This window comes from Rutidosis leptorrhynchoides, chromosome 2 (genome assembly GCF_046630445.1).
Source record: "Rutidosis leptorrhynchoides isolate AG116_Rl617_1_P2 chromosome 2, CSIRO_AGI_Rlap_v1, whole genome shotgun sequence".
Classification (NCBI taxonomy): Eukaryota; Viridiplantae; Streptophyta; class Magnoliopsida; order Asterales; family Asteraceae; genus Rutidosis; species Rutidosis leptorrhynchoides.
In genome coordinates this window covers 566,410,232-566,435,715 of record NC_092334.1, presented here as the reverse complement: position 1 = coordinate 566,435,715, position 25,484 = coordinate 566,410,232, and the positions used below count along the sequence as shown (strand labels likewise).

The 25,484-nt window shown below is 33.1% G+C and overlaps 1 protein-coding gene across 1 annotated transcript; it reads left to right on the top strand.

Annotated features, from left to right (window-relative positions):
- On the top strand, positions 1 to 25,484 carry LOC139894578 (MLO-like protein 12). The gene is made up of 15 exons (XM_071877936.1): positions 1 to 283; positions 363 to 420; positions 514 to 665; positions 770 to 886; positions 1,325 to 1,385; positions 1,541 to 1,629; positions 22,699 to 22,773; positions 22,862 to 22,956; positions 23,744 to 23,793; positions 23,995 to 24,035; positions 24,133 to 24,306; positions 24,407 to 24,442; positions 24,553 to 24,620; positions 24,895 to 24,955; positions 25,043 to 25,484. The coding sequence occupies exons 1-15, from the start codon at positions 137 to 139 to the stop codon at positions 25,433 to 25,435; spliced, it is 1,617 nt and encodes a 538-aa protein (XP_071734037.1). The 5' UTR covers positions 1 to 136; the 3' UTR covers positions 25,436 to 25,484.

Below are 25,484 nucleotides of genomic sequence, written 5' to 3'. Positions count from 1 at the left end.
CCTTCAATTCAGCTAATGTAAACTCCTGTTCTTCAAATCAACCCAATAACATAGGTAAGAAAAGTGGTAAAGACGGACTAACTTTGAAGCTAGACAAGGAACTAATTTAAGCTATTCCGGCTTCTTATTGAGCGAGATGGATAACGACGATAAAGGGGAGTTTCTAACAAAGCCTAAAGAGAGATCATTAGAAATAACACCATCATGGGCAGTTGCAGTTGTTGTTTTTGTGATACTTGCTATTTCAATTGCTCTTGAATATGGCCTTCATATACTTGGTCATGTATGTACTTTCCAAAATATTATTTTTTTAAAAGTGTTTTGTTTAGTCTTATTAATATAATTTGTTTTCTATTCCATAGTGGTTACAACATAAACACAAGAAGTCACTCCATGAAGCCCTTGAAAAGATCAAAGCAGGTAAATTAATTGTGATCTTTAACAATATTATCCATTTCTATTTAGTGGAATTAATTTGTTTAATTAATATTTGTTCTTGAAATTTGGTTCCAGAGTTGATGCTTCTTGGATTCATATCATTACTCCTAACAGTGGGTCAACAACCAATATCTGATATTTGTATTCCAAGTACTGTTGCAAGATCATGGCATCCTTGTGTTAACGATAAAAAAGACACTGATTTTTATGATCCTTGTCTTAAAAAGGTAAATTTGCAAAAGGGTTTGTTTGGTCGATAATATAATTCAAGAATATATATAGTTACAATTAAATACGTAACGAATTATAATTTATGGATTTTGTTGTGCAGGGAAAGGTGCAAATGGTGTCAAACTATGGAATACATCAACTCCACATATTTATCTTTGTGTTGGCTGTGATTCATGTTACATATTGCCTTCTTACTTTGATTTTGGGTAGACTCAAGGTACACACGTGATACATACTAGTGCAAATCTCTTTTAATATTTTGATTTATAAGAATATAAATAAATAAATTTGAACTTGCCGGCATAGCCCAACGGTTCATCCATGTACTTTGTGTCATGGGATGAGATGGCATGAGTTCGATCCTTAGGGATGACATGATTTTCTTTAAACCAATTGAACACTAATAATGGTGGTATATATTGATCATATAGGGAGGTTTTACCGGATTCGTTCACGGACCCCTACCCGGAACCACTGCCCGAATGGATGTGTTCCCGGGTACCGTCGATCGGGTTCGGATTTCCGCCCGAACGTGTGTGTTACGTGCAAATGATGAAGGTCGTTGAAAGAAATGATCTACTGATGCCAAAAAAAATCGCCGTTCGAAAAAAATAAATAAATATGACATCTGAATTTATGAATGAACGTAATGTAGATGAGGACATGGAAGGCTTGGGAAGAGGAAACTAAGACGGTTGAATATCAATATCATAATGGTATGTAATTAAGCTTTTAATTAACTTTGTATTCAAACGCTTAATTTTGGTGTATATGTTGATTATTTATTTATTTTGAAGTTTGTCGTTTTAAAAAAAAAGTCGATTATTTTGAATTAAATTGTACACGTAACACATCTTTATGTAATATTTAGATCCGGAAAGATTCAGATTTGCAAGAGAGACAACATTTGGACGTAGACATTTGAGAGATTGGAGCAACTCCACAATTCTCCTATGGATTGTAAGTGATTTAATTATACAATTTCTTTTAATAGATTACTAGAAAGTTTATAACCTCGAAATCACGAATTAATATCAATGGTTAAAATTAATTTTATTATTAATTAATTAGTAAGTAATTTTTAGTAATAATTAATACAGAGTAATTTAAGAAGAAAACAATCAACTAATTTGAAGACACAAATAACTTATTAAGAGGGATGTATCTCTAATTAGAAGACGAATAATGTTTTGATTGAAATTCTAATCAACAGTTGAAATCGAGGAGAAAGAAACATATGAGATCATCACCTAAATCAATAGTCAGATTATAATTTGATATAATCATCTAAGTGTTGGAATTGAATATATGCTTACGTAATTATCATTTTCTTTTTATATACTTCATCATTTTCGAAATTACTGTCTCGCTTTGACTTTTGAAGTCTTTTTTTTTGTACAACCTTTACTTTAAATGTTTTTGTTTGTGTTATAAAATATTTGATGAATGTTATATCAATTAAAACACATTTGATAGCTGAATCTATTCATGTAATTTTTTATTTATTTATCAAAAACTCCATAAATATTTTTAAAATCAAACTTCAAAAAATACTTTGAAATCTTTGTACATTATGCATTAAAAAGTTGTATTTTAAGGAAACATATAATATAATATAATTTTGAATTTAAGAGGGCGAAATATTAGATTTTCCTTTTTTTAAGACAATCTTAGTCTTGTATGATTTTTCAATTTTTATTCTCAACCCAACCTTAATTGAGTTGAGAAGTCTCCATCACGAATTGCTATCCACTTGATGAATTTATAACTTTTAACATTAACCCTTTATTATACTCCCTCCGTTTCACTTGAAGTGTCCACATTTCTATTTAAGTACGTTCCATTTCAAGTGTTCACTCTGTGTTTCAACCAATCAGAAGAGATTATTCTGGAGAGAGAAGATTTCTGATTGGTAGGGAATGAAGTTAGTGAGATTTCTTAAAACTGTGTGAAAAAAATAAGTGAAAACTTGTAATGGGACGGATGGAGTATTAATTAGTTATTAGGAGTATTATTTGTATCTATCCTCCAGTTGGTAACTAGCAAATACTTAATTGACTTAATTACACAAATGGTCACTGTGATTTGTCAAATTTTGCAACTTTAGTCACTATAGTTTTTTATGCATGTTTAGTCACTGGGGTTTCAAAAAATTACAAATTTAATCACTCAAGCTGACAGACGTTAATTTAAACCGTTAAGTCACATCACATGCCTAGCACATGAGGGTATATTTGTCATTTTACTCTTACATTTTTTATATTTTTTATTTTTCTAATTTTCTTTCCCCTTATCATCTCCCCCCACATGTACTCACAATTTCACACAGAAAGAAAACGTATTTCATATTTCATTTCATCTAACCACTTTATATCACAAGATCTAGTACAAAATGACAAAATCATAAGATTTCGGTAGATATCACAAGATCATATCACATGCATATCACAAGATCTATTTCAAATTTTCATTTCATCAAACACATTCATCGATTTCCAGTACGAAAAACGTTGGCGACGGTGTTAAAATACCCAGATCAGGTACAAAATCACAAGATCTGACACGAAATCACAAGAAATCGTGCGAAATCGTTGAAGTCCAACGGAGTTCACCTCTTTTCGATTACGATGGTTTCCTTTCTCGAAGTCTTCGCCGGAGTTGAAGGGGTCACATCACAAAAAAGAAATCAGTGTAAACCTCTGGTTTTTAAAAGTCTTCGCCGGAGTTGCAGGGGTCTTCCCGCAAAAACGAAATCCTGTGTAAACCTCTATTTCTTTCTTGATTGAGTTGGTTTTTTTTTTTTACAGATTTTTTCCATGTATTGAGAAATTAGATGCCTATTAATTTCTTGAATACTAATTTTATTGGTTTGATTATTGATTAATTTGTATATTGTATTATGAAGAATGAAGATGAAGAAATGAGATACGGGTTTCTTTCATGTATATTAGTTTTAGTTTTCTTCCAGATATATGAGATAGATACATGAGATACGGGTTTGTGAAGTCTATAATTGATTTATGGATTTCAATTAACACTTTCTATTTGGTGTTAAGTTCATGATTCATGATTTTTAATTGATTTGGATTATGAATTTAGCGTTTTGAATTGGGTGTATGAATTTTGGTTGGTAGGGATTAAAGAGGGAAGAAGCAGGTGTAAGACTTGAGTGACTAAGCTTGTAATTTTTTGAAACCCTCAGTCAGATAATAAAGGAATTGACGAAATTACCCCTCACGTGATCAGCACATGATGTATTCTAACGGACCAAATTAACATCTGTTAGCTTGAGTGACTAAATTTGTAATTTTTTGAAACCCCAGTGACTAAACTTGTAAAAAAAAATCATAGTGACTAAAGTTGCAAAATTTGACAAACTACAGTGACCATTCGTGTAATTAAGTCTACTTAATTACCCTTCCCTTTCCATTAATCTCATCCCTCTCCCATTGCATATCCTAGCATCTTAAAAAAACGGTGCAATCTAAAATAAGAATGGGCCACGTGATAAGAAAATAATCTCATAAATTCACAACCAAAATGGGCCACTTGCATTGTTTGTTAGCTGTGCAATAAATATTGATATTGACCGCTTTAATTGGGATGTTGAATATATATATATATATATATATATATATATATATATATATATATATATATATAGTAGGTTTTTGAGCCCGTACGTTGCACGGGTGAGTAAAAAATCGTGCAAAAAATGTAATTTGCAGTTCATATTGGTATGTAAAAAAATAGGAAAAATATAAGAATTGTTTAAGAGCCCGTGGTGTTGACAAATTTTAAAACTTCTTTTAAGTTTAAGAGCCCGTGTTGTTGACGAATTTTAAAAACTCCTTTTGAGTTTAAGAGCCGGTGGTGTTAACGAATTTTAAAAGTTCTTTTGAGTTTAAGAGCCCGTGGTGTTGACAAATTTTAAAAGTTGTTTTGAGTGGTGTTACTAACTTAATGTCTACAATTTTTTTTCTCATTATTAATATCTTTTTAATACATAAATTATATACTACGTAATATTTAGAGTACATTGAAAATTTGTCATGCAACATACAATTAGTAAAGTATAAGTTATATTATTTTAAAATTATTATATACAATTATTTTTAGAATAAAAGTGTAACCCGCGAGGTTAATTTTAGAAAAATTGTTAGTAATTTTAGCAAAATAATGGTACTCGGAGGAGTTGTCATGTATAATTAATATTATAATAGTTATATTTGCTTGTTTATAAATATTTTAAGGACTTAAACTGTAAATTTAAATCACTTCATATTTATTGCTAAAAAGAAATGCTCCGTTGATAGTGCATCGAAGCTCCACTTTTAATACAATAGACAATAATAGGTGTGCAAAATTATTTCATACAAATCATGTCGTTATTTTGCATAGGTGTAAACTTGGCCTCATAATTTTTTATTTTAAGTGAATATATTTCACATCTTAAGGATATTAGGATATTAAATGTAGTAGTTCGTAATTGATTCTCTCCGATTTTCTATTTTATTTTATATAATAAATAATAATAACTGTAAATAATATATATAATGTATACATTTTTTTTTTTTTTTTTTTTTTTTTTTTTTTTGAAAAGCAAAAATATTATTATTATTATATGGAATATTACAATACAAGTCCCTATATGCTTTTATACAATGCTATAAACGAAACGGATCAGCTGAGAAAATATGGAATAATTATCTGAACTTATGATCGGGGGAGACGTAGACTAGATAACACTACGAGGGACGAACTTGCGTAAAAGAACAACAAGCGGGGAAGGAGGGGACAACCGTGCCGATCAAGCGACTACAAAGTTGACACACAACCAACCCATTTAATCTAACCCACATAGGCTATATAGAATAACGAAACCATCCCGATTTGAATTAAGTTATGTTAACCGACGCCTATGCGGTTTGAAGGAGGTGACACGTAAAATGACGGGTTGAGTAGCCATTGATGCCAATCGATAGGTGTTTTCTTCCGTGAACGATTTGAGATCCAGCTAAAGCTTTGAGATTGGATCTCGGAGATTATCACAGCGGGGTTCCATATTTTTCCGGAAAAAATCTTTAAGTTCCTATGTTTCCAAATAATGTAGCACGCAATCCATTTAGCAGCTTGCCATATTGAAGAACCAATGGAATTATGTGATATGCCTTGATCCGAGATGATGGCATCATTGATGTTAGAGATACTTATGTTGTTTTGATTCCACCAATCGAGAAATTGTATCCATATTGAAGATACTTTTTGACAATTTAACAACGCGTGATCAATGGTTTCAATTTGGTGCTCACATAAGGGACATAAGATGGTGTGAAGGTCAATTCCTTTTTTATCGAGTTCGCTTCTAACCGGGATTTTTTGTTGAACGGCCCTCCATGAGAAAATGAATATCTTTTGTGGAACGAATTTGTTTTGAGGTAGTGAAAGGTTTCTAGAGTTTGTGCCGTATTTAAGCTTATTGATCAGATTTGACAGTGCTGCTGAAGTGTAGATGCCGGATGTGTCAAGGGAACATTTCCATGAGTCGGGGCGATCTGAAATAATAACAGATGTTATTAGGTTGTTGAGCTCCGTGAGATAATCCTTTGCACGACCACTAGGAGGGCGGGACCAATCCCAATTACCGATCGAGGTAGAGTTAACGTTCATTATTCTATCAGCAACAGTTGCTTCTTTGCGGGATTCCAACATGAATAGTCTATGAAATGTATCTTTTAAGCACTCAGATCCGATCCATATATCATGCCAGAAGCTTATTGATGTGCCATTTCCTATGCGCTTTGAAATCGAGGATGTGAAGGTTGTGCCTATATTGTCAGCAACTTTTCCAGCTTTAATAATCTCTTTCCAAATGGTGCGACCTGAAATGTTCCTGCATAAAAAGTTAGTATCCAACCCTCCCCCCGGCCCATAAATGCTTTTGATTATTTTTACCCATAATGCATTATCTTCGTTTTTAAAACGCCACCACCATTTACAAAGTAATGATATGTTTTTAGCAAAGAGGGACCCCACGTTTAAACCCCCACAATCGTATGGCAAAATTATTTGGTCCCATTTGATCCAATTAATTTTATTATCGTTTGAAGATCCTCCCCAGAAGAATTTCCGTCTTTTAGATTCAAGTACCTTAAGGATAGCGGATGGTGCATGAAATAAGGAGAAGTAGTATAATGGGATACTACTAAGAATTGATTTGATGGTCGTAAGTCGACCTCCGAAAGAAATAGATTTAGCAGCCCAATCTGAAAGCCTTTTGTCGAATTTCTCAACAATCGGCTGCCACTAGGAGGCGTGAGATGTGGGTACACCAATAGGAAGTCCAAGATAGGAGAACGGGGTATGACCCGCAGAGCAGTTCATGTAGCAAGCCATTTGTTCGGTTTCGGTCGTAGATGTACCTATACCGTAAAGTTTGCTTTTACGGAAGTTAACTTTGAGGCCTGAAATATTTTCAAAACATTTTAGTAGTTTGGAGATATATTTGGCGTTTCTTTTATTCCATTCGCCGAAGAAGATTGTATCATCAGCATATTGGAGGTGTGTAATATTGAGATTGTCATGTCCGATCTTTAATCCTTGCAAATGACCATTGGCTAATGCTCTTTTGACAAGTATGTTAAGACCTTCAGCAACAATGATGAACAGGAATGGCGAAATGGGGTCACCTTGTCGAATTCCCCTTTCAGGGGAAAATTCTTTGGTGGGAGAGCCATTGATTAGTACAGAAATAGATGATGACCAAAGGCATGCCCGAATGAAACCAATCCATTTTGGACCAAAACCCATGAAGTGCATGGTTTTAAATAGAAAGTCCCACTCAATGCAGTCAAATGCCTTTTCGAAGTCAACTTTAAAGATTAAACCTTTTTGTTTTTTACGTTTTAATTCATCAATTATTTCGTTTGCAATTAGGACACTATCTAGGATATTTCGACCTTTGAGGAAAGCTGTTTGTTCACTACCAATGATTTTATGAATGACCATGGCAAGGCGATTGGAGAGTATTTTGGTGAGAATTTTATAGTAGCTACCTATTAGACAGATTGGGCGATATTCATTTAATCCGATTGGGTTGGGTTTTTTCGGGACTAATGTGAAGAAAGATGCATTACATCCTTTGGAGATTTCTGAGTTTTCCCAGAACCAATCTAGAGATTTAATGAGGTCGGTTTTAATCAGTTCCCAATGTTTTTTAAAGAATCTCATGTTGAAACCGTCCGGCCCAGGAGCTTTAGAGCTATCGCAATTACATATGGCTTCCCATATTTCTTTTTCGTTAAATTTAGCTTCTAGGAGTTGATTGTCCAAGGAAGAAATGTATTCAAGATGTGAAACATGATCGAAAGGGCATTCGTCACGTAAGTGTTTGGATCGGAAGATGTTGTTAAAATAGGAATATGCTTCTTGTTTTATTAGATTAGGATCTTCAGTCCATGTACCATTAATTGAAAGCCCGTGGATGTTGTTTTTACTTGTTCTTCTTTTGATATAGTTATGAAAGTATTTCGAATTTTCATCACCCTCAAGCGCCCATTTGATTCTAGATTTTTGTTTAAGCATGTTTGTTTTCTTTTTTTCTTTGACGATGTGATGCATTTTTTCATCGATCCATTTTTGTTTTTCAGTTTCGGATAAAGGTCTAGTTTCGGCGGTTTGTTCCCAATTATTACATTCAGTAAGATGATCACGTATTTGGGAGTCTAAGTTATCAAGTTGATTACTATGTTTTTTAAGTTCTAATTTAACGTTTTTTAGTTTGTTACGGAAAATGCAGTCAGGCCTATTCCCACTAATTGGGATCAACCAAGCCTTTTCTATGATGGTGTCGGCATCTTTTAAATCTAGCCATGTGTCAAAGACACGTATTGGCTTAGGGCCAGAATCGAGGAGGTTATTTCTTAGGATAATGGGACAGTGGTCAGAAAGGTCCCGATCAAGAGTTTTGGAGGATGTGTTGGGCCAGATAGTGAAGATGCCATCGGAAATGAGGAATCGGTCAAGTTTACTAAACTTCATTGTTTTTTCACAAATCCTTGTGAACCTTTTACCGCCTAAAGGAAGATCAATTAATCCAGAGTTATTTATAAAGTTATTAAAATTATCTGCCCAATTTTGATTATACTCTGTGTTCATGCGTTCTGTTTTGTTTCTTACTTCGTTGAAGTCGCCAAAAACAATGTGTGGGATATTAAGGGAGTTAGTAAGGGATGAGAGTTCGCTCCAAAGTCTAAGTTTTTTTGAATGGGAATGGGGGCCATAAACATTAATGAAGGCAATTTCAGAGTCATGACCCGCCCACGTGCCACAAATTGCAAGAAAGAATTCACCCTCAATAGCATAGTTGAACGAAAAGATATTAGTATCCCAAATAGTTAGGATACCTCCGGAAGCACCATCCGAATCCTTTTGGACGAATTTAAAATCAGAATTACCCCAGAAAGATTCAATGGTGTTGTCACGTGTTTGGCCGCATTTGGTTTCCTGGAGGCCTAGAATTGATGGTTTTTCTTTATAGCAAATACGTTTAAGCCAGCTTATTTTACCCGTTTGTCCAATACCCCGAATATTAAGAGAAATCGTACACATGAGAAAAAACTTACAGAATCGATGTGACGGAGGTGGATTCATGGGTTGTTGCGACGAATCCCGATGCTCTTCCCGAATTCGAACGTATTCAAGCTTTTGCTAGAGGTAGAACCTGTCTTTTTAGTCTTTTTGTTATGTACCATGTCCATATGAGATCCCTTCGAGAAGTAGGATGTGCTACCACCACCGTTAGACGAGGACTTACAACGTTTAGCCAGTTGAGAGATTCTAAGCTTTTGGCCACTTCTAGCTAGATGTTTGATGTAAAGCATATTGGATCTAGGTCTTTTAAAATCTGGGTTTTGAGAGGTGTTTTTTGACTTAATGATAGGTTTGGCGATGGTGCTAGAAATTTTTCTCTTTTTAGAAATTTCTTTACCCGTATAAAGTAAAGGTTCGAGGTTGAAAGGATCGGAATTTGTTTGTTGTGTAGCGTTAGGGGCAGGCATAAAATTTAATGGAGAGTTGGATTGAGGGTTTAAAGGGGTAGTACAGGGGGTGTCGTTTGTGGTATGGTGAGGGAGGGTTTCGGGAACAGAATCTGCATGTTCTTGTGTCACTATTGGTGAGCATAAATCATTTGTTAGAATGTGTTGAGGTGAGCTGTCCATATTAGATTTACCCGAGATGTGGCTAGGTGTAACAGGGGTATCATTTACATGATTCGATGGGCCGTTAATAACGGTGTTGGGCTGCGGGATTGCAAGGGTATCCTCTCTTGGTGGGCTTGGGGGGGTATTGGTGGTAATGGGCTGCGTGATTACAGTGGACTCCAAAGGGATGGTTTTTGGTTTTGGTTGATATGAGGTGGTATTATATGGCCTTGCTGTATTAAAATCAGGAATAGGAGGTGGTTCAATTGGATCAGTTTCATTCGATGGGCTAGTTTCTTTTGTAGAGCTAGTATTATTTAAAACAGTTTCGGGATTGGAAGGATTATGGGTGTGAGGGTTTGTGGTGTCAAAGTGGTTGATGGGTTTCGATATGCTAGGAGATTGGAGAGATTGGTTATCGGCATTATTATTAAAGGGACGAGTATCCATTCGTTTAGAGGAATTAGAGGAGGTTTGGTGAGGAGGCGTGGGATCGTGGTTGTTGTTACGGGTGGTCTTTTCAGCGTTTCCTTCAACTCGATTTTCACAATCCAAGTGGGACTCTTCGTCAGAAATGTGATCGTCCGAAAGAATTTCATCATCCCAATTCGACGAATTATCGATATCACCATAAGTGTTAAACATAGAAAAGTTTTGAACTTCAGTGATGTAAGCCTTAGATTGATTGACGTCACCGGGGTTGATAATAACTTGGCCGTTTATCGGTGAGAAATTGTTTGTTTTGATAATTACCGAGCCATGCGATAAATCTTGGTTGTTCTCATTGGTTATAGAGCAATTAAACGTTTCAATTACCTCGCCCCAATTTTTTGCTATGTCAATGAATGTGGATTCTAACCAACAAGTAATAGGTACCCCGAATATGTTAACATAAACAAGTCTACCAGAGGTTTTGTAAATTTCGGGATCCCATGGGTTTATATCTTCAAGCCATTTCCATAATGGGTGTTCCGAATTGTTAATCAAGTCTAGGGCCGGGTTGGGTTCCTCAAATATAAGCATTAGATCATGCCCGCCCAGGTATTTGGTAGTAAACCCACCAAGGTTTTCACTTTCACATATTTCATTAAAATATTCAAGGAATTCAAGATCTTTAACTTTGGCAATAACCGCTTGACCAAGTATTTGGATAAGATCATCATTAGAATTTACCTTAATCGAGGGGATGCCGTAGTTTGTAGCCTGCTTGTTTAGGACCACTTCTTTGAAATTCCTTTCGTCTACAGGTGAGTTAAATGCAACCTTAACATTGTTCCTAGAACCCGATTTTGCATTGTTAGGCTGTGGAGCTTGTTTCTTTCCTTCGGGATCACGGGCCTTGTATACTTTGAGTAAATTGTCACCCGCAACAATGAGACTTAGTCTCCTCGCAAGAGAATCTTTGTGGTAATCTGGAACGTCTAAGAATCTAACAAAACCAAACTTCCTTCCGTTTTTTAAGGTCTTCCTGGGGATGTAAACCTCGTGGATATTGCCATATTTTTTGAAAACATCCCATAAGTCCGTTGAACACCAGTGTTCGGGAAAGTTGTGGAAGAGGTATGAAGTAATTCTAGACTTGTCGATCGGTTTTGGCAATTGATTTGTTTTAGAATTATTCGCATCTGGAAAAGGCTTGCCATAACGATTGAAAAGGTTGGTGGCTGATTCCCGTATTTTGAAGTTGTTGTATAATTGATTGTAGGATGAGTTTAACCTTGTCGAGTGATGATTGAGACCAGATTTGGATCGGACAAGGTGGGTTGGATTCTGCTGATTATAGTAATTAGGGTTAGGGTTTTTTGAAGGTGAGTTTTGCTTATTATGATCAATTTTAACCCAAATACCCTGATTGATAGGCTGATATCGGATATGCTTGTTATCAGCAAAGAAAGATTGTTTCGACTGGGATTGGTTGTTCGATGCTTTTGGTGTAAAAGGGGATGTCGGTATGTTTGACATGATAAAAGAGTATTTCAAATAGAATAGCACGTAGAAGAAGAAAACAAAAACAGAAATTAGAATCAAAAAATCGAAAGCAGAATGTTTAGATTAGGGTTTCTAACCAAGAAGAAGATGAACAGACATGAAGGAGAGAGCGTCATGGGAGAGAGCCGTTTGAGTTTATTTGGCAACTTTTAAATAGAATTAATCTACATGATAGTAAGTGATTTTGAAATAAAATACGCATATATTGATAGATCTGAATAGATACCTTGATCGGAAGCAAACAGAGGATCTAAAAGACGAAGCTGATCATCGGCAAAAGGTGATTTTTTTTAAAAATAGATCTGGTGACTCCTTTGAGTGTTGAAGGCAAGACTATCCGAATACACTGAACTGATCGGAGTATTATATATCTCTGATAGTAAAATAATTCCAGTTATTCAAATCAGTTACCTGAAAATTCAATTTCCCCAAAATGACCGGACCGGAGCGACCACAAATAGTACTTTTCGGATCATAGTAGAAACGGTAGTGATGATTTTAGTAGAATAAACTTGATTGTGCGACGCCGCCGTTGTGGTGATGGTGCGATGGCAGTGAGATGGTGGTGTACGGTGGTTGTGGATCGATGCTTGTGGTGGAACGATGGTGGTGATTGAAACAGTGATGTGATTGTGATGACCGGTACGATGGTGGTGGAACGATGATTTTATATAATGTATACATATAATATATACATATAACAATCCATAAATAACTTTCAATCACAATCAAGAATAACTTTTTCTTTTATATATATATATATATATATATATATATATATATATATATATATATATATATATATATATATATTGATTTTTAACAAATTCTATTTCCATATCTACTAAATGTCACCAAATATTTGGTCGTATTACATACTGATGGTTGTAGTATTTGCTAGGGAAAATTAGTGTAACATGAGACTTACTTAGGGGGCAAAAATTGTAAGTATTTAGGGATAAAAGTTAGGTATAAATTGTAAATTGAGGGGTTAAATTGTAACTTTAAAACTTAACATAATACCCATTAAATAAAACTCACCCAGATTTTTGGCGGAATTTATCTTTTTTTTCTCGCTGTGATTTAGATTTTTCCGTCATTACTGTTCAACTCGAAATAATTTTACAAACAAAACACAACTAATTATATTCGAAACAGAGCTTTTTTTTTTCAAAGGAAAACATTTATATAATAAATAAACCTAATTTATTGTATCAAGTGAATGCTAAAGCAAATGACAAGTTCAGAGTTGGTAAGAGCAAAGACCTGGGTTCAAGTCCCTTGGCCCTTTTTTTGTTAAAATGTTCCGCCGCAACGCGCGTTCTAGTTACTAATAACGGCAAAAGGTGTGTTTGCCGTTTAACTTTTTATAATTGTGTAACAAATGTCGTTTGAAGCTTCTCGGTCAAACATAGTAGGCAGCAGCAGGTTCTTGGGCCTTGGCCCATGGCCTTATTACTAGTTAACAATAACAAAGGTATATAGATAACTTATGTCATTTTTTTTCCTTTCAAAAATACATATATTTATATTTATATTTATATTTATATTTATATTTATATACTAAGTTTTGAGCCGTGCATCAAAAACCGTTATATTTTGGTTTTGATTGGTGATATGATATATAGACATGCTAATTTCGATAACTTCATATTGATAACAAAATATCTGATTAATTGACATGTGTATTTTTCACTTGTCAATAATCCCTACTAATGCTCCTATAATGACAACAAGGCTAAACCAAACTCTTTTTTATATACTTTATATATAAGTATATAGATAAGTAAAAAGATTCAAAAATCAATTTAAATGCAAAATATAAATAGGTACGGCCTATCATTGTTTGAATGAATCTGATGATCTACTTACACCAACACACATCACTAACTATTGATTGGAGACCTCACAAACAAGCTCCATTAAACTGCACTGTAGAAACAACAAATAAATGTCAAACTAATTAAACTAGCCGCACACACAGACCGATGATAAAGAAATTAATAAACCAACACAAACCCAACTATTGAAAAAATCAAATGACACATATCCATTGAAACCGAATGATCTATGATATGATCCCACAACAAGGTGAATAGGCTACCCACACGATCTAAGCTACGCCTCTAACAACAGATTACCATTTAAAATCACCAAATACCCGCCGCCTGTGAACAGATCGGTGAGGACAAAAGTTGGTAACTGTTCCTCACACTACAACCATTGAAACCATATCTTTAATTAACACTTCGGACACTAAAACCAAATAAACTAACCCCTAAGAACACAACCATGCTAGTAACCACCTTGGACTAGGAATAACAGTGGATCACATATGGATCAAGTGGTCTCATATATATATATATATATATATATATATATATATATATATATATATATATATATATATATATATATATATATATATAGGGGCAGGATCAATGGGGAAGTAACCAATCGGGGGAAGCGGGGGGAAGCAAATTTTTTTTTTTTGTTTTTTTTTTTGGAATTTTTTTTTTCCGGCATCAAGATCACATGAAAATATGAACATTTAGAAGAGACACTTCGTGATGAATGTTATTATTTAGACGGGAAAACGATCGACAAAAATAACATTCAAGATAATATTGTTCGTGAAGAATAAACCCTAAACCCTAAACTCAATCTAAATCCTAAATCTAAATCCTAAATCTAAACCCTAAATTTCTAAACCCTAATCCCTAAACCCTAAGCCCTAAACCCTAAACCCTAAATTCTAAACCGTTCGTGTTAAAAACTCAATCTAAATCCTAAATCTAAACCCTAAATCTAAACCCTAAACCCTAAATTTCTAAACCCTAATATCTAAACCCTATAAACCCTAATATCTAAACCCTAATATCTAAACTCCAATAGTTAAAACCTCAACATACGCTCGAAAAACACGATAATTGTTATATATTACTTCTTCGAGCGTTTTCCCGCCAAAATAAAAACATTTATCACAAAGTGTCTCTACTAAATGTTCATATTTTCATCTCATTTATAATGTTCGTGAACAAAGTTTTTTCAAAAAACGAAAAAAAAAAGTTTTTGCTTCCCCCCGCTTCCCCCCGATTGGTTACTTCCCTCTTGATCCTACCACTATATATATATATATATATATATATATATATATATATATATATATATATATATATATCTTTTTTAAATTCATATCCACCTAGAACTAGGAATAACGGTTGATAATAATCTGATTACGTCGGGTTCGAAGAGTAAGAAATAAGCATTGCAGCAGATAAACTTGGATTTTTATCTACGACTTTTATATTTGGATGGATCTAAGGTCGAGTCTGTCTTTCGGGTTTCGTCGGTTCTTTGGATACTTCTATTTTTTTAAATCTCTTTCTAAATCTCTTTCGTCATGAGTTTACGTTTAATTTGTTAGCTTGGCTTTTGTTTGGTTAGGCATCTTGTCATTATCGTTTTATAGTTTTTGGTTTGTTGTGTTATGATGCGCTCTGTTGTGTACTCGCTTCTTGTGTGGGGTTTCTCATCCGCGAATGGAGTCTTCCTCTCTCAGTTGTTAATAAATCTACTTTTTTTCTCTAAAAGTTAGAATAAAATAAAATAAATTCATTTATTAAACAAATTCATTCTCGATTATAGATGTTCATTAATAATAATTTACATGTTATAAGTCAAGTGTCACGGTGTAGTGGCCGACACTTTTGATAAAGTAAAATTTGGTGAATCAATATATTTGGTGGATCACGGATATTACTGTTCCACCTAACTGCACAGTGAATTATTTTACTATAAGTATGTTATCGATTGTAATCAGTAGGGACACCATTCTTGAATAAGAATACTATCTTCTTTCTTCTTTCATATTTCTTCAAAATAGTTATTACAAGTAGTTATAAACTACTAAATTATAACACGTTATCAGCACGAAGAGCTCCGTATAATCATGATGATTCTTCTAGTTGCTCAACCACCACTTCCACCTCTCAAGATTTCTGCCGGCCATCGTCCTCCACCGCTGTAAGATCTTGAAATCTCATATGTGTCTTTTGATCAAGAATTTATTAGCTTGGATTCTTCCTTCAACCACTGATTCATCAGGTACTCTATACATGATTTAAATGTCTACTAAATGAACACATGAAAAAACAGAAATATTAAGATATACATATACATATATTACTTACACATATAAACACCCATATCGGGTATCACCACACACCACCTCTAGCATCCAACACCACCTTGCTCGAACTCTTTCTTGTTTTTTCTGTTTTTGAACCAACGGTTATCGCCCTTCGATCACTACTTCAAACCATAGCTCAACACCACTATTAATCTCTCTCTCTCTCTCCTCTTATTAATCATGGGACCATGTGCCATAATATAAAACTGAAAAATACGAGTATTACTAGTGTAGTCTGCAACTTCTATCTTTTTTTTTTCTTTTTCTATCTAAAACCCCCCTTAAACTTTAAATCCATTTATCTCCCAAATCTGAAAGAATTACATCATGCCATCACCACCATTAAACTCATTTTCTTTTTCTGAACACACCCATACAAGTTTGATATGAAAAAATAATATAAAAAAAGAATCCGGCGAGAATTTCTGGCGGTGAGTGGGTGTTCTACGGTTCACCGAAAAAAAAAATAAAAAAAATAAACCCAAATGAAGCGGTGCTGTGTTTTTTTTTTTTTTTTGTTATATTGTAGTGGAGTAATAATGGGTGACTGAGTGAAGAAAAATGGGGTGGGGAAGGAGATAAGAGAGAGAAGTGGAAATAGAGTATGGAGTAAAACAAAAAATAAAGAAACAAAATTCGATGAATGCACGGTTAAATCAATGGTCACATTTGAGTGGGGCCCATGTTCTTTGAAGTTTCACACGGTTCGATGAAAAAACGTGTAGGACTCATTTAAATCTCTCGAGTTATTTATCCACACACATAATCATCATCACAATCATCTTCCATTATTAAAAAATAATAATTAAACATCAATTCCTTGTTCCCCATTATGGTAGGCTCATAATTACTAATTTGTCGCACTTGCATAAACTTTTTAAAATGAGCTGTATATATTTCCTATATATCCATATAATACATATCTTCAATATATGTATAATAACGTTTCACTTCTTTAGCTATAACAAAGATAATTTAGTGTACCGCATAGAAATCACGTTCCTCAAAAAAAAAAAAAAAATGGGAAGTCTTTTGGGTTATTTACAACGATAGAAACATGTGGGTAACGATTTGCAGCTGCAGCCCAAAAATATATTGATGGTGGCGATTTTGATTAATTAATAAGAACATCATCATCATCAAAGTTCTAAACAAAATTTTGGGGAACGTCCCTTTTATTTATTTGAGTGACCACTTGTATTTGATTAACAATGTAAGGCACTAATGGAAAAGATTGGGTTTCGGCCCACATAGGAATTCAATACGGCTCAAGTAGACCCATTTAAATCCTTTTCCAATCGGTACCAAATGCAAAAGGGTGGGTGCGTGTTTGTCTGACTCCACGGCTATCAACTGTAATATTTAATCACCAAGTGTTATCAACTTGTTGGCCATAAATCCCACTATTTTTTTTTCAACGTGATGTTAAAAAAATAAATAAATAAAAAACTGGTGTAACACACTATGATAACCTATGGGTATTCAATGCCATATACATATTAATTTTCTTTTATTAAACCGTTCCACTCAATCAATTAAAAACCGAATCCTAAGTTTCATTTAAAAAAAAATTGATCAGTGTAAACTAAAGTACATCAATGCACCCGATTGAAAGTTTAAAAATATTTTTTTTGCGCACATGGTTTAAGAGGGCTGTCCAAATAAATAAAAAAAAATCCCAAAATAAAATATTGATAAAACTTGAAACACACAAACCCATTTAACCATACATTTTTCAACAATAAGAAAACACATGAGCAAAGTATTGTTGCTTCGTGTGTGTGTTGATCGATCCCTCTTCGCAGCAGCCTTTGTCCTCATAATAGACTCCGTATCATTTATTAAAGTTAGAACCACAAGTCCTTGATTAATTCACTCTCAATTTCTTTTGCATATAATATAGGGTAAAGTGTAAAGACCTATGTATTGAAGATAATGATAGCATACACACTATGATCAAATATAAGAAATATTTCATTGATTTAAATCAAATAAATGAATCATAAATACTATATCAGGTCTTGCAAACTTGATATAAGGAATGAAAAAGGCAAAAATTCATATTATCAAAGGGTACGAATTTTCTGATAAACAATGCTTTGTTTTCTCCCAAATCAAAAAGAAATTTGTTAAGTTTCTCTGATATATATCATAATGGATATGATTATCAGTCAATGATAACCGGAAATGAGAAATACCTATGATAAAAAGCGCATATGATGAAAATTGCAGCGCATATGATTAAAAGCGCATATAATATAAAGCGCATATGATGAAAAGCGCAGCGCATATGATTAAAAGCGCATATGATAAAAAGCGCATATGATGAAAAGCGCAGCGCATATGATTAAAAGCACATATGATTAAAAGTGCATATGATGAAGGGTGCATATGATGAAAAGCGCAGCGCATATGGTGAAAATGATATATAATGAAAAAGCACATATGGTGATTAATGAAAAAGCACATATGGTGATTAATGAAAAAATATTGAGAAACAATCACCAATGTTTCTTGAAAGAATTCAAGGTTATATATATGGACCAATTCATCCATCATGTGGACCATTTTGATATTTCATGGTTCTAATAGACGCATCTAGTGGATGGTCTCATGTTTGTGTGTTATCAAGCCGTAATATGGCATTTACAAAGTTTCTTGCACGAATTATTAAATAAAGAACACATTTTTCGATTACACCATTAAAAGGGTGAGGGTGAGACCTGATAATGCTGGTGAGTTAACATCTCAAGCATTTAATGATTATTATATATCTATAAGGATTGTTGTTGAACGTCCAGTTGCTTATGTGCATTCAAAAAAAAAAAAATTTGGTTTAGCTGAATCAATAGATTAACGTTTGCAGCTAATAACTAGACAATTGGTAATGAGTACAAAACTCTCAATATTTATATGGGGACATATAAATTTACATAATGCGACATTAATTCGCATTAAACCAAGTACAAGTCATAAATATTCTTCCCTACCAATTTAATTTTGGTCGAGAGCCAAAAATTTTCCACCTTAGAACATTTAGTTGTGCAGTGTATTTTCCGATTGCACCACCACAACGCACTAAAATGGTTCCTCAAAGAAGGATGGAAATAGATGTTGAATATGAAACATCTTCAATCATAAGATATATTGAACCCATGACGGGTGATGTTTTTACAACACGTTTTTGCTGATTGTCACTTTAATGAATCATTGTTCCTTATATTAGGGGGAGAAATGAAAAATAAAGAAAAAGATGCTTCATGATGTGAACATCAATTAAAGTATATAGAACTCGCACAAAAGAATGCAAAACGAAAGTTCAAAAATAATGTATATGCAAGAACTTGCAAATTAATTACTTTAAGCATTTAAAGTTGCAAAAAGAGTGACTAAATCATATATAATAGCAGAAAATGCTCCAGCTCGAATTGAAATTCCAAAAGCTGGCAATAATGTCACTCATGAGTCTTTGCCACGTCTGAAACGTGGAAGATCAATTGGATCCGAAGATAAAAATCCTCGAAAAAGAAATAAGCTGATAATGAGGTAAAAGAAAGTGTTCAAGAAGAACCACAAATCAATACTCCTTCTGCAGAGGAGATTGATGATGTCAATACAAAAATTGCAATCAATTATGCACATTCAAAAATATTATGGAACCGAAATGACATAAAAAATCTTGATGAGATATTTTCATATAATGTTACAATGACATCATGAATAAAGATGATGATCTGGAACCAAAATCTGTCATTGAATATAAAAATGGACATGATTGAGCTCAATGGAAAGGAGCAATACGAGATGAATTAGAATCGCTCAATAAAAGAAAAGTTTTCGGATCAATCGTTATCACTTTTAAAGATGTGAAACGTATGAAATACAAATGAATTTTTATCTGAAAAAGAAATGTGCAAATGAAGTTACAAGGCAAAACTAGACTTGTAACTCAAGATTTCTCACAAAGACCGGAAATTAATTATGAGGAAAACTTATCCTCCTGTAATGGATACAATTACTTATTAGATACTTAATCAACCTGGTAGTTACTTAAATGCATCTCATGGATGTTGTAACTACTTATCTGTATGGATCACTTGATAGTGATATACATGAATATACCTGAAGGGTTTAAGGTATCATAAGCATCTAATGCAAAACCCAAGGGAATGTATTCTATTAAATCACAAAGATTTTTATATGGGTCTATACAATCAGGACGTATATGGTATAACTGATTAAGTGATTACTTGATAAGAAAAGTGTATACATGTAAACTTATTTGCACATATGTTTTTATTATGAAAAACAATGATCGGATATATATCGTAGTTATTTATGTCAATGTTCTTAACATCATATGAACAAATAAAGAGATCTATAAAATCATTCAACTTCTAAAGAATTATTTTGAAATGAAAGATCTTGAAAAAACCAAGTATTACCTTGGATTGCAAATTGAGCATATGCCTAATGGTTTACTTGTACATCAAACAACTTATACCGAAAAGATTTTAAAACATTTTTTTAAAGACAAACTCATTGTTGTTATATCACTCAATATTGACATTGATCTATTCCATCCATGCGAAGATCATGAAAATCTTAACAGATCGGAAGTTCCATATTTTAGTGCAATTGAGGTTCTTATGTATCTTATAAATTGTACAAGACCTGACATTTCTCTTGCAGTTAATTTGTTGGCAAGATTCAGCTCAACTTCTACCAAATGACAATGGAACGGGATCAAACACATATTTTGATACCCTTGAGGAACTGCCGATTTAAAATTATTTTATTCTAACGCTTCAAAACAAGATTTGGTTTATTATGTATATGCAGGTCATTCGTCAAATACTCATAAAGATAAATCTCAAACTCGAAATGTATTCCTAAATGGAGGTACCACAAAATCGTGGCGTTCTCAAAAACAAACACTTGTTGCAACATCATCAAATTATGCCGAAGTGATTGCATTACATGAAGCCACTCGGGAATGTTTTTGGTTAAGATCAATGACACAACTCATTATTGATTCTTGTGGACTAGAACGCGATAAAAGTTCAACAACTATCTATGAAAATAATGCAGCTTGCATAGCACAGATGAAAGAAGGATATATCAAAAGTGACTGAACAAAACACATACCTCCTAGATTCTTCTCATATACTCAAGATCTTATAAAAGGCAACCAGATTAAAATGAGATCAAAAGATGTGACGACTCAGCGATGTCTACTTGAGGGGGAGTTAACTCTATGCTGCACTCTTTTTCCCTTGGCTAAAGTTTTTATCCCACTGGGTTTTTCTTTAGCAAGGTTTTTAATGAGGCAGTAACTTGTAGTTGATCTCCAGTAAAACAAAATTGTCGTCCAAGGGGGAGTGTTATAAGTCAAGTGTCACGGTGTAGTGGCCGACACTTTTGATAAAGTAAAATTTGGTTAATCAATATATTTGGTGGATCACGGATATTACTGTTCCACCTAACTGCACAGTGAATTATTTTACTATAAGTATGTTATCGATTGTAATCAGTAGGGACACCATTCTTGAATAAGAATACTATCTTCTTTCTTCTTTCATATTTCTTCAAAATAGTTATTACAAGTAGTTATAAACTACTAAATTATAACATTACATTATTTATACAAAATTTAGCTTTATTAATTCACTTACATATGGTAACTTCGGCTTTTAGGCCTTTAGAACACATGTTAGCTTTTCCCTAATAGTACTTACATATGCAAAATATAATGATTTTTTAACCTAATTATTAGAGCTGTCATTAACGCACTTAATTAATTATATGTAGTAACAACTTATTAATTTTGTGGTGACAGTTAATGATTTTACAGTTGTGTTATACGTGTTAACGATAACTCTCCTCGAAAAATCCAGAATATATTCAAAAAATTAAATTAGAGTTAAAATTGAATTTGGATTATTACTGAAAGGAACATTTTAATTTGAAAAATGATTTCATCCTATCTAATCATCAAATTTATCCTCTGAATCATATAAGATTATGACACATTTAATTATTTTGTCTCTTTTCATGATTAGTTGGTCTAACTAATGCAAATATTTAATTTTTTTGGATGATAATTAGGACACACGGGTACGATAATAAGTTATTACACACTTATAAACTAATACTCCCTCTGTCACATATTAATTGTTTGGAGAAAAAAAATACACAGTTTAAAGAAATGTTATAAAAATACTGTACTTTGTCTTTCTGTTTACTTTTCAGTTTTACCCTTAACATTTTCTTTCTCCATTAGTCTCATCCTCATACATTAATGGCATAATAGTTTTTAATCTTCTTATTCATTTCAATTTATGAAAGTGGAAAATTAATTTGAAAAATTCTAAAATAAAATACTGGATGATAAATTATAGACGGAGAGAGTAATTAAGAAAAATACTAAATATAGTGTATTTACTTTCAATATTACTATAATTTAATTTTTAAATTCGGTTGTATTAATTTCGAGGTACATATATTCTTTTTTTTTTCAATATTAATTTTCCTTTTCTAGTTATGATTTTGTTAATTACTTGGTATTAAATTTAATTTTAGTTATAGTACGATATTTATATACAGTATACTTTAGTATACTTAAACGTTGATTCATACATGCAGGGTTGTTTTTTCAGACAATTCTTTGGGTCAGTTGCAAAAGTTGACTACCTTACTTTAAGATATGGTTTCATTAATGTAAGTACATTTAAAATTAATTTTCAATACCATTTTTATCACTAATTTATCCAAATGAACTAACACATATTTATTTTAAAAAATATAGACTCATTTAACACCAGAGAGCCAACAACAATTTGATTTTCACAAGTACATCAGTAGATCGCTTGAAGAAGATTTTAAAGTTGTCGTTGAAATACGGTTAATTCTTCATTTTTATCTAATTATTGTTACAAATTATGAATATTCTAAACCACAGTCACCTATATTTAATTTTATAATATTGTCTCCACCTTTGTTCCATATATACAGTGGCGAGTTTACCTTGTGATTCGTGAGTCACGGGACACTGCTAGTTTGAAAATTTTGTGTAGAAAATACCCTTTAAAATGTATGAGCCACCACTAAATTTAACTATAGGACCCCATATATTTTTCGAATTTATAACTTTTTCAAATTGTATAGGATACCACCAAATTTAATTAGTCGGACTCATATATATTTCGAATTTGTAGTATTCAAATATAATTGGTACTAGAAAAAAAAATTGGGACCCCATTAAATTTTGATTCTGGAATCGTCGTACATATATATATATATATATATATATATATATATATATATATATATGTGTGTGTGTGTGTGTGTGTACATACATATATATGTGTACATACATATATATGTGTACATACATATATATGATATATATGTGTACACACACACACACACACATATATATATATATGTGTGTGTGTGTGTGTGTGTACACAGATGTCTTGGATATGAGGAATTCTAAAAAAAAAAAAAAAAAGGAAAAGTCCGGTATTTGACGAAGCTATATATATATATATATATATATATATATATATATATATATATATATATATATATATATATATATATATATATATATATATATATTATATTATTGTTTGTAAGGTGTAAAAATTCTTCATGTTAGTAAAACATCAAATTTTTGTACATGCAGTCCTGTAGTTTGGTTATTTGCTGTTTTGCTGCTTCTCACCAATACTCATGGTAAGCAACCATTAATTCATGATTTTAAAAAGCAACAATTACAGAAAACAGTAAAACAGTAAATATAGACCGAAATATTTTTAATTAACTGAGTACAAGTCCATGTAGCTTCATTAGCTACAAAATATTAAATAAAACAGTAAATATAGACCGAAATATTTTTAATTTTATATTTTTCTCTTCTGTTTGTTGTTTTTACAGATTGGTATGCTTACCTATGGCTTCCATTCATCCCACTAATAGTAAGCACTACGAGTATTATTATTGTGTATTTTTAACACTTATAATATATTAGCAAAAATTGCATTATATTGATGATTTCGTATGGTTGTGTGGTAGATAATAGTGATTGTGGGAGCAAAGCTACAAGTGATCATAACAAAGATGGGTAGAAGGACTCATGATATGGCTGATGTGATTAAGGGTACACCAATGGTTCAACCAGGGGATGATCTCTTTTGGTTCGGTCGACCTAAACTCGTACTCTACTTGATCAACTTCGTGCTCTTTCAGGTTCGATCACACACCAATCCCCTCCTTTTCTAACTCAGTTTTTTGTTAATTATGATCAGTTTGTTACTGTTAACACAATGTTCAAACTTCTCTTTTATAGAACGCGTTTCAACTGGCGTTTATCTTGTGGAGTTGGGTAAGCCTTTTTACCTCAATATTTCACAAGTCTATGAATCCTTACATGAAATTGATTCAAAGAGACTTTTTTTATGGTAATAATAAATGTTTCGTCATTTTTTCTTATAGTATACCTTTGGCTTCAAGTCATGTTTCCACCATCGCAACGAAGATCTTATAATCAGGCTCACTATGGCGTAAGTTACAATTTATACTAAACATTTTGTAGTATTGAACATGACATAAGAACATGTAAATGGATAACGTTTCCCGGCCTATTCAGGCTACCCAAAAACGAGCGGTATTTATATCAAATGTACAAGGTCTAAACTAGATATCTCGTAACCTAACCCTTTTCCCTAGCTATCCCTGATAGTGAGGTTTGAACCTGAGATTGACCCAACCTTTAGGATGGTTGAATATGACATAAGAACATTCGAGCTAATTTTTTAACTTGTTACTCCATTACAGGGCCGTGATACAGTTTCTATGCAGTTATGTGACCCTGCCTTTATATGCTCTAGTAACACAGGTACAAATTCCGTCTAACTTCTACTTTACGATCAATATCACATTAAGAAATGTTACTAAGTTTCTGACTTGATTGACATCTCAACAGATGGGTTCAGTAATGAAGACAACTGTTTTTAGTGACAACGTAGCAAACGCGCTAAAAACATGGCGCCACACAGCCAAAAAGCATGTGAAGCACAACAACCAATCAACTCCAACCTCACCATTTTCAAGCCGGCCAGGTACCCCAATTCATGGAAGTACGTCACCAATGCATCTTTTGCATAGATACCCAGAGAATAGTCTTGACAGCCTTTCGAATTCTCCAAGAGGCTCGGGTTTTGAGCATGAAGGTTGGGCCAATGAGGAGTCTGATGCTCAAGAAATTGAGATGTATGGACCAAGTTCAAGTTTAACCCCATTGTCACCAGGGTCAAGACCGGTTACAACTCAACATGAAGTTGATATTTCAGATTTTTCTTTTGCAAAGAGCAAGTAAATATTGTCTTTTACTTCTAGAACTAATACACATGTATCATTTCAAAATT